Source organism: Trachinotus anak, unplaced genomic scaffold (genome assembly GCF_046630095.1).
Source record: "Trachinotus anak isolate AG129_WGS33_773 ecotype Australia unplaced genomic scaffold, CSIRO_AGI_Tana_v1 ptg000004l, whole genome shotgun sequence".
Taxonomy (NCBI): Eukaryota; Metazoa; Chordata; class Actinopteri; order Carangiformes; family Carangidae; genus Trachinotus; species Trachinotus anak.
In genome coordinates, this window is record NW_027273855.1 from 7,832,070 (window position 1) to 7,848,315 (window position 16,246).

General features: G+C 39.4%; 1 protein-coding gene across 1 annotated transcript in view; it reads right to left on the bottom strand.

The window, feature by feature from the left end:
- The window catches only part of klhdc8b (kelch domain containing 8B), a 209,412-nt gene that overhangs the window by 21,731 nt on the left and 171,435 nt on the right, over window positions 1-16,246 (bottom strand). Inside the window, exon 6 of the mRNA XM_071475568.1 lies at window positions 2,363-2,464. Within this exon, the coding sequence (XP_071331669.1) occupies window positions 2,363-2,464 (102 nt within the window). The remainder of the gene's footprint in view (window positions 1-2,362; window positions 2,465-16,246) is intronic.

The window sequence follows — 16,246 nt, forward strand, 5'->3', positions numbered from 1 at the left end:
CACAGCGTTTAGATGGCAAGCCAGAGTCACAGCTGACACTCACACAGAAAGAAATATCTATCTCTTTTCCTCTCACTCCCCCTCACTCTGTCATTCTTACATTAGCAAACACAGATGCACACACACACACACACACACATAGTGAGATGTCAGGATGCATTATTGATTATTACTTTGAGGTCTTGACAGAGAAAAGCTGTGTGTGTGTTAGGCCCACATGGAAACGTGTTCAAAACAATCTAAGAACTGATGTTTCAACCAATTAAAAACTATTTAAAGGTGTAACCTATTAATCATCTCTACAATATTGGTAATGCAACAGAGTGTACCTTAAATAAACAAGACCACAGTTGAGATAACTGTTTGCCTCTTCCTCACACATTATGCATTGCCCTGTAACCAAATTCTTGTCACATAGAAGGTCTCTGCTTTTCTAATCTAGTTTAATCCCCTATATGTGAAAACAGACACAACATCATAAGCACAATTACACACAAACTAACAATCTAGAAGATGGTAAAAGCTGCTAATTTCTACAATATCTCTAAATTGATTCTGTGATCATTTATAGATGAGAAAATACCACATCTGCCAACTGTGATTGAGCTGTAATAGCAATGTAAATCCTATTCAGCATGGGCTGTGCTTGCAGGAATAAATGGCATTTGAATGTGTCAATAAATTTCATTCTGTACATTCGGGGTTAACACCAGTTTGTATGTGTGTAGACAGTATGTGTGTGTGTGTAATCTTGCTGATGCATGCAGATGCACAGAAAAGTGAGTCAATATCTGCTTAACAAGCACATCATCAAGGAAAAACGCTGACCTCTGATTAATTTGTAGCATTGCTCAGTCTCTCTTCATACTGAACTTACAAGCGCAGCTTGGTCGAGGAGAAAATGGAATTTTGGGTTACTTAGCAACAGTGACATAGTAATTACCACAGTAATTTGTTAGAAACGACCATCTTTTTACCAGGTAATTATTTTATAGCATTTGCTTCATATTTCTCAAAGAGTGTCATTATAAAAATAAAGAAGAAATGGTTGATTTTACATTTTCTGCTTCTCGTTTAAAGGGAAAATCCACTTATTTTACACACGAAGCTGAGTTTAGGATTACTCGGCCACTGAAAACATTTGCATAATGTCCTCTCTGGCATTAGAGAGAGTCAGAAAATGCTTCAGCTTGGAGATTAGATATTTCAAACAGCAAGAGGTAGAGATGTGGATGTTATCTAGACACAGGGGTTTAATTTAAGAAGGGAGACTCTCGACAGGTGGCTACAACCTGCAAGGCAAGGGTCATGTGACCAACAGAGGCAGCCAAGATAGCATTACCGATTACCGAAAGTTAATCTACTTGCACATTTACTGCCAGTTGATCAGTATCGCCTGTTAAATATTTTCTCACACACCACACTGCGTCTGACAATGCTTGTTTCTATTCAGAAAAGTGTTATATATTGTTAGTGGGAACTGATTACCTAAAATTATTTTTGGTTTCAAATAATAACATAATTGAAATGTGCCCTGATATTTCTCTTGATATTCTGAACAACAAAGGCTGGGTGACAGACCCAAAACCGTGACGAAAATTCTGCTGTTACTAGAGTGAAAATTTTGAAGGGTCCTTTCATCAGGCTTTTATACTGTATTCACAGTTTGACTGTTTTTCTCTTTGCTCTTCAAACTACTTTCTACTACTATAGTGTTAAGCAGAGCCCTATCATCAGTTGGAAATAGAGGGTGGAAGTAGGTGGGCAATACACATACACATACATATACAATACTGCAACTGTAAAGTAACCTAAAGCCTGTTAAATGTGGTTTTAATACAAGAGGTTGTGTGTTCATGGAGAGCATAAAGTTGTATTTTGGAGGGAGGTCAGCTTGCAGAGGATCAGGTATGGTATCATGACCCTGATAATAAAGTATACTTTGGAGCACTGATTCTTTCACATTAGATACTGCAGTCAGAAAGTGTCAGGCACACAGTTGTGTAGTACCCCAGGTGAGGTGAAACAAACAAACATCATGTACATTATGACTACAAATGTGTTATTGTTTACTGACACATTTTTGATTTTATAAGACACAACATTATATTATGATATTCCTACAAGACATATACTATTATTTACCATCAACAGATAAATAATACAGTGAGAAAAAGCCTTTTTAATGTACATAGTGTCCATTAACAGACAAAAGTGCAGCGACATTGGATGCAATTCAGTACACTGACCCAGGTTGTTGTCCTGTCTCACTTTACTTTTCTTCCATCTTGGCTCAAGGCACAGCCCTGTATTTAACTGACAGAAATGAACATAGAGGGGATATAATAACGGAGGTGCTGACCTAGACCACCAGCTGCGATGACCCTTCCTCCGAGGCATCCAGCCACAAAATCAGCCCTCTTCTCCCTCATCCTGGATGTTCGGCTGAGTTTGATCCACACACCTGCCAGAGAGGTGAGAAGATAGTCAATCACAACAGAAAACAGAAGTTTCTCATTCACAGTGTATTTTAAAGAAAAATACTACACAATGTATCCAAATGTATGTGGACACAAACATCACCCCTTTATATGACTGTATTTCATTACAAAACCATGGGCATGAATTCACTGTTGCTCCCATTCAGCCACCAGAGCTTTAGTGATGTAAGGCCTGGTCCATAGTCATCACTCCAGTTCATCCCAACAGGGAATCAGGGAAGGTCTTTCCCCAAACTGTTGCCACAAAGTCACAGGCACAACATAGTCTATATTCAGTGTTTGCTGTAGCTATAAGATTTCACTTCACTTTAACTAACAAAAGAAAAAGGTACTTTGGCCATATAGTTCATGTCAACAGTTTAGCAGAGCACATCCAAAATGGGTTGAATATGATTCATTCAAAATAAGTAAGAGGGAAGCCAAGTGGCCAACTGAAATAGCTTTACTTAATTGAAATTGACATTTGTTTTATTATACTACATAAAGGAATCATTAAACGTTTGAGGAAGTACACGTTTTTGTTTACTCGCCAGGAGTTAGATGATAAGATCAATACAACCAGCATGTCTACACACTAGATGTAAGGCTTAATTTAGCTAGATTTAGGTGATTATCTTAGCCTAGCTTCTAGAGATAGGATTTGAAAAAGCTGAGAGCAGAATCATCAATAGAAAATAGAAAACAGATTATTAGAAATATATCTAGAAATAGCTTGTCTGTCCCTCTAAAATTAGAAAAAAAAAAATTTCTATGAGCACCCCTAAAATCTCACCCACAATATAAACTAGGCTAATTGACTGACATCTGGCTCTAGGTTCACATTTAGTGTACATTCATGAGAGTGGTATTGATCTTCTTACCTAACTCCTAGCAAGAAAAGGAATATGCATATTTACCAACATGTCAAACTATGAAAGAGAGTTTTCAGCAACTTTGTCTTTATTTGTCCTGGAAAATTTAAAATTGACACTCTTTGCTTTGCCTGGATTGCTCCTTCAGTTTCAGATCAGATGGTAAGTATCCATTACTGGGGTGCTGTGGTCTGAAATTGTGTTTTTTCACTCCTGGATGAGGTGACATTCACTCATTCAGTCACTCATACATTTTCATTGTACACCATTTGGTTTGGGCAAAGATAGGATTTTGAAATCCCTCTTCTCCAGCAGGAACAGCTAAGTTGCAATTTTTTCAACTGTCCATTGTAGTATTGTAGTAGTACTGTCCAATGCTACATCCGTAGTGCATAAATTACCATTATTCTTGTGTTGTTTTAGACAAATTAAAGTTCAAATGAAAATTTTGACGAGATGATGACACTAGCAGAAAAGTCAGGGGATACCCAAAGTTGTAAAAATTGGGGTATATTTGGGTATATGAATGTCTGTACAAGATTTCATACCAATCTATCATCTAAAGGTTTAGATATTTCACTCCAGACCAAAGTGGAGGGCCAACTGGCTCACATTGCCGTCCCCAGAGACACACCACTAGCAAAAGTGACCACCAAGCACATTGTATTGAGTTGAACTATATCAGACTTTGGTCAAGAAACACCACAGAGTTCTCAATCTACCAGCTGATCTGCGCTCTGACCTTCACATATACAGTCTTGAAGGTGACCAAAAAGTAAATATAAGAGGAAAGAACCCAGGCTCCTCAGGGTAAATGTATCACTCTCTCTGATGAGGTGAGGAGTTCATCAGCTCCCCAAAGCCTCAGTCAAGTTGCTACTCCCCTGTACTGACCTGCTTGCCTTTCTGCGAAAGTGTTACTGTAACAAACAGCACCCTGTAAAAATCCAAGAAACACTCGAAGAAAGTGGTGGAGAAAATTTCTGGAGGGTAGAGGGATGTCTGCTCTGCTCACTCTCCCACCACAGCTGCACTGCCTGGGGTAAGCAGCATGATAGAAGAGGTACTGATCAGTCGATAGATGGATGCATGAACAAATGAAAAGTCAATGGGCAACACAAATGTTTCACATTGTCTCTGAGGTGCAGCCAACTAAATGGTCACCAGAGAGCCACTATCTCACCTAACAGAAGGGCAGTCATAAATATACCTCTACTGTAGCCAAGTCTCCCAGCGCTGAGGAAACAGACTGCCAATTAAAACTTCGCCAACAGTGAGCGGAGAATAGAGAGAAAGCTGAGGGCAAAATTAGTTCAACAAAACAATTGTTGAAGTCGTTGAGAAGCAGGTGATGTTGTTCTCTGGACTTTCATGCAAACATGTTCCTGATACTGTACATTTCTGTTCACCGGAATTTCTGAACTGTTGTTAAAATTTGCTCTGCATCACCACCCAAGAGAGGGGAAAAAAACTACAGTGGAAAAATGTCTTTTCTAATTAATCTTAGTCAGCAATAACCAAAGAGGGTAAGATTACCAAGAAGCTAGATACATTTAGGAAATTTGATTTTCTGTGAATAATTAAAGGTTGAGGACAGGAGACAAGAGGAGAGGAGAACAGTGGAGATTAGAGGAGGACAGCAGAGAGAAGAGTAGTGGAGAGGCATATTTTTGAGATAACATAAATGTGTTGCAATACTGCTGTAGTGCTGGCTGTAAGGGCAGTAATGGCAAAGTTGCTGAGCAGCTAAATGATAATCCTTGACTCAGAGGATGGGCAGGCAGAGCCACCAGCAACTCACTACTAGATATGTTTGCTGCAATAGATCAGTTATTCAGCCATGGAAAATGGAAAGGCCAGATAACATGCAACTATAGTGCTGATATATGGGAAGAGAGGAGTGAGCAGTACAGCTTTCAGAAAGGCGTGCAAGCTCCTAACTTTTACTGTATTTCTCTTCTTCTGTCTGCAGATAAAAGAGCAGAAACAGCCATGACTAGGTTGTTGTCTCAGCTATCTCTGTATTCAGTTCAGATTCTGCAGTGCTCCACTGATTGACTGATAAGTGTGTGTGTGTGCTTGTGCTTGTGTGTGTGTGTGTGTGTGTGTGTGTGTGTGTGTGTGTGTGTGTGTGTCTGCATGTGTGTGTGTCTACAAATGACATTTTGAGGTTTTCAAGTTAACAACATGGAGTAAGTAATCTGTATACACACTAAGAGAAGTGGGCCAGGGACAGAACCCTTCGAACTTGAGTATGCTTCATTAGAAGTTTGCATCAGACGGTCAATCAGCTTCACTTTCCAGAAATGACAATCTGACGATCACACTCTTTTCACACAATAATTGACCACAAGAAAGAAGGTTGCCAATGTCTCAACTTCTCCCTTTGTGTGCACAATTTTCCCCAAGTTTAATCCCTTTAATGTCCATCTTTATGGAGCCAGGCTTTTCACTCCACCTTATGAGTGTGATCTTTATAACAGCTGCACACCTTTGCCTTCAGGCATCGTCACTGGCACATTGTGATATGAATCTGTTGTTTTCAAGCATAACCTTGATCTTCCATGCAGTTCTAAATGTAGGATTTCAACCACTGTATGGCCTTATCACTGAGGCTAAATTTGGAACGTTTATGAATAAGGATTCTCAGTTTCACTATATCATATCAAATGTTTTTACAGTCCAGATTAATGTCCTGCACAACTTCATCTTTATCAAATAAAAGTATGTGAGAGAGAAATTTTGTGTGTAGAGAGAGGAGGTGGTGCATGTGTGTGTTCTCACACAGTAGCCTGTCACATATGCATTCTCACACATAGCCTCTCACAAAGCTTGCCAAGCAGAAAGTGACCAGGAGGCAGAGCGAACCATTCTCCCACACATAAAGGAAAACGCCCATGCAGCATATGTCACTGCTGCTTTAACCTATAAGAGGACAAATGAGCCACTTTGAGGAGGGAATGCTGCCATTAGTCAGCACAAATTATTAATTCTGTTGCCCTAGCCAACTACAAACTTTGGGGAAAAGGAATGATTTAGTTTGGCTGGCATTCTTCCTATTCTTGTTGGATCGACCGCCTGCTGTGACTGCACACACACACAGACATTTCACACGTCTCACACTGTCTGTGGTGTGTACAAGAGTGGGTGAGCTGAGTGACATGTGGAGCAGATATCTGTCTGGTGGACTCAGCTGGAGGAGGGGAGAGTGTGTTTATTTAAAGCTCAGAATCAATCCTCCACTTTCTCCCATTTCGCCCTTCCAGACACCAGCACTTCACCTGCGCATCAAAAACCCACACTCTCTTGAATACACACATCTGCACACACACATTAAATCTGCCCAGTGGAGGGATACAGTTGCACCCCACCTCGCCCCATTTTCCAAATGTCATCACGAGGTAGAAATGGGAAGGAAATGAGGTGATAATGGCAGCAGGCCCTCTCTGAGATCACATTCTGATAGATGGCCAAAAATGCACTGAATATTTTGGGCAGAAATCAAACTGCTACACTGCAAGTGATCTCAATTCAAAGGCTCACTAGACACCAGTTAGCAGATGTTCATTTCTTTGATAAAATCAGAGAAATGTTGTCCAAAATAAACCATGTTTGCTGCATTTTTTAGTTGCTCATGCAGTGAAGACAGTTTGTCCTCCGTTTCAGATGACTGAAATTTGAAGATATATTGAATTCTACAGTAAACTGTTCTACAAAGCCAAAATCAAGTAATTACATGTTGGGTAAAAAATTAATCTAAGACCAGAATCTTACTTCTTAAGTTTTTTACTCCATAAAATGATATAGAAATGTATAATTTCTGAGAAAACAGCATCTAAAATTTTGAACCATTAATCAAAGGAACATGCTTGTCTGGTACAGGCCACAACAAAAATCAAATCATCATCATTTTCATATTTTTTCGAGTGAAAATTAAAATGATAAATATGACTTATGTATCAAACTTTAAAGTATTCAATGCAGAAAATGTCCCTTAAGTATATACTACCAGATAAGTTGATATGTTTATTACTTTGATATTGATGCAAACATGTGTAAGTAGCATTATACTGTTGTTCTTTATTTGCAAAAAGCTGCCATAGAGATAAACATCATAACAGAATATTATTAGATATAGTTTGTATCTATCATGAAATAAATTTCCTTCTCAGAAATAAATTCCATTTATGAAAAAGTGCCATCCAAGCTAAACTGGAGAATGATTCACATTATGAGGATTCATTTTATCTAGAATGCAATACATTGCCATTAGGATATTATGGAACAGTATCACCAGTCAGACATAAACACCAGCTTCAGCATGTAAATCGTCACAAAAATTGTGTGCAGAATGAAGAGAAATGACCTTAATATACCCAAGGTGTTGAAAATGAGGTTGATCACTGTCAGATGTGTTTTGTTGTCGCTACATGCTCAACTGAGTTACATCAAGGTCTGCAGCGTGAGCATATGGTTGAGTGCATCTGCATCTGCTGACTGTCAAGACTGATGATGAATCCACAGCGAGTGGTCACACAGGTAGGATGAGATTTCAACAGTGTAGTGTTAAAAGACGCTTCAACTGCTTCTAAGGTGCTACCAGTCATTCAGCCAGTGCCAAGCAAACTGCAACCAGACTGAAGGCCAATAAACACCCACATGCAAACAAGCTGTTGTTGTAATAATGTGTTCTGTACTGTAACAGGAAAAGAAGCAGATATACAGCAGGTTGAAGACCAGTCAGATTGCCTCAAGTTAGTGTGACAGGATGTTGACATAAAATAGCCCAGAAGCATAGCTGCATTGTAATTAGAAAAGAATAATACTGGAATAGTAGCAGTAAGCCTGCCACTTTTTCAGAACCAGACTGTTTTAGACACAAGTGTCTTTGCTAGTTTTGTTTCGTTAGTTTAGTTGTCATTTTCCCTTCCAGTGCCCATGTTGCTTAAATAGCAAATACACTTGCACCCATCTGAGCACCCATGGTCTTAAAATGAGGTGTGGTCAGACACACTGTTGGCGCATTGCAGGCTTGAGGCAGTGCAAAGTGATTGCATGATTGACCAACAAAAACCTGGTCTTAAGTCAGTGGCGCAGTATTTTGCTGTTATTTAAAGGGCGCATTGTCAAGAGAGCAATATGTGCCTCCATAGGTGGGTGCACAATGCACATTCACTGCCTATTACACACAAGTGTGTGCCACAGTGTTTCCCCTTTATCACTTAGTCTAAATTTGTCCAGTATAATAATGAACCAAGAATTTATTAACACTTCTCATAATATAACACAAAAGATGTCTAAAGTTGTGAATTGGCCATTTCTTCTTTGTAGAGCTTTGCACAGCAAGTCAATTCACTCAGTCCTTCCTTTCCCCTTGGTGTGTGCAGAGCTGCTGGGTGCTTGTGTCGGCACTGGGCTCACTGGTCAGTCACAATATGTAATCAACTCTCCACAAACAGAACCTAATTCTGTGTGAAACTCCCCCCATTATAATAGCATTCTGCCAATGTGAAAGCCCGCCTAGGGAATGGGAGATGACACTGATTGCTTTATTGTATGTTACACCCAAAATGGACCAATGATTAAAAGATTAAGTACAACCCTTTTGAACCATGCACCTGGTGCAGTGACTGTTTTTTTCATCCTTAAAATAGTAAAAATGATATGGAAATGCCCTAAATACATTTGCACCCCACACTTTAGACCATACACTTAAGACTGTTACAATATAGCACTTAGACATCCCTCTTGTCCATAAAGAGATTTGTCAAAACAATTTGTCTTTCAATTCATTTAAATGAAGACAAATCATACACATGCTGTAAAATGGACATCTCAACCATCAGATAAAGGTAGAGGTTCATAATCTTAAAAAATAGTGTGATCAGTTACTCTCCAAAGGAACTAAAATACATATTTTTCCATTACTCTAGACTGGTAAATGTACCAACTACTCACCATCTCTCAGCAGGTCTTTTTAATGCTCTGCGGAATCACACATTTCATGCTGCTATAAAAAGCTTTCAAAACTGTTGTTGTCTTGCCTGTTCTTTCCTCGCTTAACTAGGTTTTCTGCTGGATTTGCTGCTGGAACATAAAGCCTTTAAAAGTCTCTCCCCTTCGTCCTTTATCTGGGTCTCTGATAAGTGAGTATTTATTCACCTCTTCTCTACAACTGGATTTGCATCCTGAACAGACAGATAATCATATTCACTCACACAGACACACACACACAAACACTCATGAAGGCACAACCTGAGGCAGTCTCTGCAATGCAGGTTTGATTAATAGGGCTCTACAATCGATTCTAAGGATCGATGCACTAATCCACATGTCTTATGAGGATTGAGAGGATGTAAAAAGCAATCTGGAGAGACTAACACCCTACAGGACTTAGAAAACCTCACATGAGCGCAGAGGTAAGAGCATGTGGTCATTCATGATACAAAGTACAGACAAATCCCTCTGCAGCATGGGTAGCTCCACAGGAAGAGGAAGGACAGCGGGATGTGAGTCTGGTGAAGGAGGGAAGATATTGCTAGGCTCATTATGGAGATGATCCTGGACAAAGTGATTATTGCAACTCAGTCTTATCCAGGAGGGCTTAAAGGGACACTGAGGAGCAGAATGGTGATGGGCAGAAGACACAAGCCGTGGGTTTCTACTCGGTCTGCTAATGAGTCCCCATGGCCTCTCTGTAATCCCATAAATATTCATGCTCAGTGGGTAGGACTTCAAGCTCATGTAGGCTTCATCAGTTCTACAGTCACAACCACCCTGAACCTCCTGAACTATTAACAGATCAACTCATCTTCCCACAAGTGGCAATATCCTCTCCACTCGTGCCTTCCTTTGAATTCCCTTTGCTCATGTAGTTTGTGTGTGCAAGAAGCATGCACTCCAAATGACCTTCAAAGTACAAACATGTACAAATCAGCGAATCAGCTGCTGGACAGAAAATGAAAATCTTACCAGTGAAAGCAGAGCACACACCACACATATTACATGTCTTGGTGTTGGTAAATACAATAACCTGGCCTGTGAAAAGATTGATATGCAGCAGGCGGTGAGATGCAGGCACAGCTGCAGCAGATTCTTCACATATCATGGAGACAGCCACATGAAAACCATGAATGTCAATAATCAGTGAACGGTATAGAAACTTAAAAGTGGAGGGGCCAAATGGGGTGGACATTCAACAACAGTACTGAAAGCTTTTTATAGCAGTTTGTAATGTGGGATCCAACAGAGCATTAAAAAGACCTGCTGAGAGATGGTGAGTAGCTGGTGCATTTACCAGTACAGAGTAATGGTAAAATATGTATTTTAGTTCCTTTGGAGAGTAACTGATCACACTATTTTATAAAATTGAGCACGCCTGCAAGGACAGCTGTTGTCCCAGGTAGCAGTCTGGTGCTGCCCAGGTTCTTGGAGCCTTGTTGCTCCCACAGTGAGGGCCAGAGAGAGGAGAGGCTCGTGTTGCCTCTTGGAGAGCTGGGAGGAGAAGAGTGAAAAGAGAGTTCCAGGCAGCAGTCTTATGCTAGCCTTGTGCTGGGAGCCTTGTTGCTCCCATGGTGAAGGCCAGAAATAAGAGCAAGAGCAAAGGGGCACAGCTTGTTTATTGTCTGTTGACACCTTGGGTCACATGTAACACAGTGGCCAACACTCACTGGTCAGTAAAGGGCTGTAGGGGAGGTCTTCCACAGGTGTGAAAAGTGGAGAATTGTAGGGGATGATGTTCACAGGGCCCTTCCTTTGACTGTAGAACAATGGAACATGTGGTTTCTTTCCCCCATGATAATTGAGTCCTGACATATTTTTATTAGATGATGTAATTTGTGTGGTAAATGTATCTGTATCTGTGAGGAAACAATTATTTCTAATAGTTCGGTTAAGTTTTTTTTTTTTTTTTTTGCATATGGTTTTGGACTGAAAATGGGAGTTTCTTAGAATCCCAAATTATTTGGGGAAGGCTGCTGCCTTGTGGAAACTTTATAGGAACATTGTGGCAACAAATAACAAACCTCCAATCTTCCTCAATGACTCTAGCTGAGAGTATCACAGCTGTGCTTGAATGCAGTTTTGTTCTGAATTATAACTGTTTGGACTGTTGTCAAGTTTAGCTGTGAAGGATGTTTTGAGTTTATGTTCATTTGGCTGACATTGTAAAAAAAAAAGAAGGGCAGAACACCTACTAAAGGGTAAAACCAAACCTGTCTGCTAAAAATTACACATCTTGCAGTATTATATCCACTATTGTATCCACTATTATGTCCACTGCCACTGACAACACTTGGTGAAGGTCTGGGGAAGGATTATGATCTGGTTTAATACGGAACTAGAATTACCACCTCGCAGTTGTATTCCGTTGCCAACCAGCCAAGTTGTAGGAAATATGGTCAAAATCTCCCCTTCCTGGTGTTTTTGCAGAACATTATGATATCACAGTGAAGTTGACCTTTGACCCTTTAGATATAAAATGTCATCACTTCATTTTATCCTTATAGACAGGTCAAATTGTGTCATAATTAGTGTATGAATTCATAAGTTATAGCCACAGTGACCTTGACCATCGATCACCAAAATCTCATCTGTTCATCGTTGAGTCCAAGTGAATGTTTATGCAAAATTTTAAGACATTCTCTCAATCACACAGGCATAAAAATGTTACATGACCTCAGACAATTTGTTTACATTTAACCAAAAAACTTCATCCAGCAAAGGGACTTTTGCTGCCCGTGTATGTGAATTCCATTTACTGGTGTGATCATTATGCACTTTACACATCTGCCATCAGCCTAAAGATCCTCTTAGTGACTACGCTATCATTGACACATGTATCACATTATTAATTCAAAAATATGTTGCCTCCGGACATAGTCCAAACAGTGATGACGTTTCCTACAAAATATACTTGCTGTTGCACATAATTTATGATTTCGAGATAAAAAATACAAATTCAAACAAAGAGACACAGATGAAATCAAAACAACAAATTCTCAGTATTCACACTTTGGCTTGCCTCTCATCCTCTTTCACCCCTTGACTGTCACCCATATATAAAGCTTCGCAGGGCAAGATAAATCAAAATATTGATAACAAAATATGGTGGAAGGAAAGAGCTGTGCAAGAGTGAACAGTTTCCAAAACAAAAAAGCTAGAAAAAAACAAGCCAATAAAAAAAATCCAATATCTAGTATCCACGCATCAAATCTTGAAACCAGTTCACAAAGTAGCAAAGACAAGACATGGAGAGGAAAGTGTAAACATGACAGAGATGATTCATGGGGAGAAAAACAGGGTTTTGAGTCACCGCTCAACACCTCTGTGGTCTCCTCTCTCCCCTCACCTAAGAAGATTTGCACAACATAATTATTCTACAGACAGTGGAGATGTGATCTGCAGGAGGCCTAACAAATCTATCTATGCAATCAGAGGAAAATATCAGATTCAGAACAGGCTGAATAACAAAAAGTAGAGATGACATCTGCTGTTTTAAAGCCTTCATGGACTGTAATGAAAAAATAAAGATGATTTTCTTTCTCTGTGTTGTTGTCTCAATTTCACTTTTCTAAGTAACATCTGTTCACTGGTTCTGTTTCTGCAGGTCACATGAAGTCCTGTATCTCTCTTTTTCTCTCCCTCTATCGCTCCACCTTTGTTTCAAAAACTACCAACACCTCCATCCAACAGCATGACCATGAGAATCTGGATAAAGCTAAAAGTAGCTCAATTACTGTGTGAAAAAGAACCCACTGGGGCCAGTCGAGACCTCCATTAGTTTCTCAGCGTGTGTGTTCACATGTGTGAGCATACAGTGGTGTTCACACATGTGCAGAAGTGAGATATGAGATATAGGGTACCATGTTTAAGTAAGAGGGAACCACAGCTTTGTCAGTGTGTGTTTTCATGCTGCAAAAGTGAGTATGTGGTTTCTTAGTGCAGTAAACCTGAATATTATATGTAGAGCATTGTGACTGCTCCTGTGGTTTGGACATGAAGTCTGAACTCACAACATTTCTTCTACACTGGTACGTAAACAACTGTCAATTCTAACATTGGTTATGTCACAGTAGCAATAGCACAATAGCCCCTCTGAAAGTTCAGTGGAACAAAATAACAAAAAAAATATATATTTTCTTACTCATAACTGTATCTAGCCAGCAGATAGTTTTGGTTTTTCTTTCCCAGGTTTTGAGATGTTCTTCTCAGAGGTTTCTGCTGCCACCACAAGACAATGCAGTGGAGTAAATGGACTTTCATCTGTTGGTATCACAGCATTCGGCAAGACTAAGAGAGATATTAGACCTATAGCACTCACTCATTTTTTGTCACAGAATCCAGTGAAAGAGTATTTTTAGCTTATCTCCATTTGGATCAAGTAGTTTTTATCAACAATCAACATTTCATATCTTCTGCTGCTCATCTCACTCTCAGATTGAGAGTGAGAGCTACATGTTATAAAATTAGTTAGGCTTAGGCCTATTGATTAATTAATGTTAATATTAATTAAAGTAAATGTTTAATAATTTAGCAGCCGACACTAAAAGCTGTCATATTTCTGTCCTCTTGTCCATGTGATAAAAGATTTGAAGTGCATTGAGTTGTTTGTGAGTATTTATTTATAACTTGAAAATGTTAAAAACTAAGCTTCATGACATTCAATCAGGGATTTGAAAGGATTTAGATTTGATAAGAGGATTTGACGCTGGATTTGAGCACCAACCCTAAACATATCTGACCTCAAACAGTCAGAGAAACCAAATCATGCAAGGCTGGATCGTGGGTCCAGGTGGGCTAAGGGTGGTGACTGGTTTTTTGTGACATCACAGAGTTAGAGAAGTCCTAAAGGCTCGTTTTAGGGCACAGTTTCTGAATATGGGCTGTGTGCACTTCTATTTGAATTGAGTGCTTTGATAGTTTCACAGTATTAATATAGAACCTAGACCATTATAATCAAAAAAGACATAGAAATCTCATATTATACAATATGGGACCTTTAAGGTTAGGGAAAGATCAGGGTAATGGCAAATAAACTATAGTTAAGGTATGGTTATTACGAGGCCTCTCTAGGGTCATCTGCTAAAGAAAAACGGTCATGTGTAAATCTGCACAAATCCATGCTCATGGTTTAAAAACCGACTTTCAGATTCACAATGTGCACCCAGAGATTTGTAAACTGTGAGTACAGCTTTCCAATACGAGAACACACATGAATGTGCAAAAGCAAGTGAGGCTTTTGCCTTTAAATATTGTCAGACAACACTGTACATGCTTGTGAATTTCAAACCCCAGCCTTTAGGCATATTTACTGTTTACAGCCCAGTATCCCTCAGATTACATTCATATTGTACAACTCAACACACACATTACAATTGGCATTAATGAGAAGAAATTTGCAGAATCATTCAGGATCAACTTTCATGGCGACAGTCTTTTTACAACTACATATGCATAGAAAAGTACATATCCTTGAGGACCTAAGTAAACATGGTGATACTAGGGGAGGTTGTTATAGTGGCAACATTGATATCACTGCAGAAAATGCCACAGTGGCTAGAAATTATTCTCTTCAAAACTTTTGTAGTCATTCGTGCTGCTGACCTTAACATCCTGACGTACTGCTCCCACTGATTCTCTGCTTAATTACATCCTGCTGACAAGTAGTATTATTTTCTGAGCACATGCACAACTATTGTTCCAAGGAACACAGAATACTCACACAAAAGCAAGTGTAAAGCAAGTGTATCATGAGCTTTGAGTGTTTCTAACCAACACATGAACAAGCCATTTACCATTAGCTGGTTTCAGTGGTTAGGGAGTAGTCTCAACCACCAGCACAGATGACTCTTCTGCACATATGGCTTGTGGTGAGACGAACTTTGGTTTCAGGCTGCTTTGTCAAACATATGGCGCTGCTTAATGAATCTATTTTCTACCCCCCCCCCACCCCCCTCCTCTCTCTCCATCCATCCTCATTCATCTCCCCCTGAGACACTACGAGATATTTGACCACAGCAATCGAAGAAGCTTCTTTTACATGTGTATACACACCACAAACACACACTAACACACACCAGCACTCCCTTGGGTCAATTTATAGGCTTCCTGTGACAGCATATCCTAGCCAATAATAGTCTGAACAGTAAGCTAGTCTTTAAATCACAACTGTGGACAACAGCTATGTAAAATCTGTTCTAAGTTAAGGAGCTTTATACTTATCATAATTACTGTTGTTTGCAACATCCGTCATTTAGATTGGTTAAATATGCAGGAAAGTGATTACCATAAAGCCAGTGTGCTCATTTGCATACTGATATGTCTGCAGCATCACATCTTTGCTGCTGTGCTCCAAGGTGAGTACAGCATGTAGGAGGAAAACAAATCGCTGTGATGACCTGTTGCATTTCACTGCCACTACATTCTCCCCAGTCAAGCACTGCAGTGCCACTTTTGGTAATGAAATGGAATAATACTGAGTCACCAGCCTTGGATTGTTTGTTTTTCTTTGACATTTCACAAACTAAACATCGCTCTTAATCAACAGACTCTCCTAATAAAAAAGCACTAACCTCATCTGAGCTGATCAAGGTAATTGTCTGTTAATCAGTCTTGACACAGGGAGCTCATGCTGTGAAATGTGGATTAGTTACAAATAATGCTGTGGGTGGTGAAATGGTTTGTGAAAATATACATTATGTTTATGGGTTTAATGTAGGTTTCTTGATATAAGGGGAAAAAAAGAAGATATCTACTCACCTCTTCACTTACTTCTAAAATTTAGCTTTTATATAAAAATGTGATTTTTATTCTTTCCGGAGTTTCATGAGAAAATTCTGGTGAGTGTCTCTGAGTCTGAGTAGGTGTAAACTAGGATAGAATGTCAAATACTGG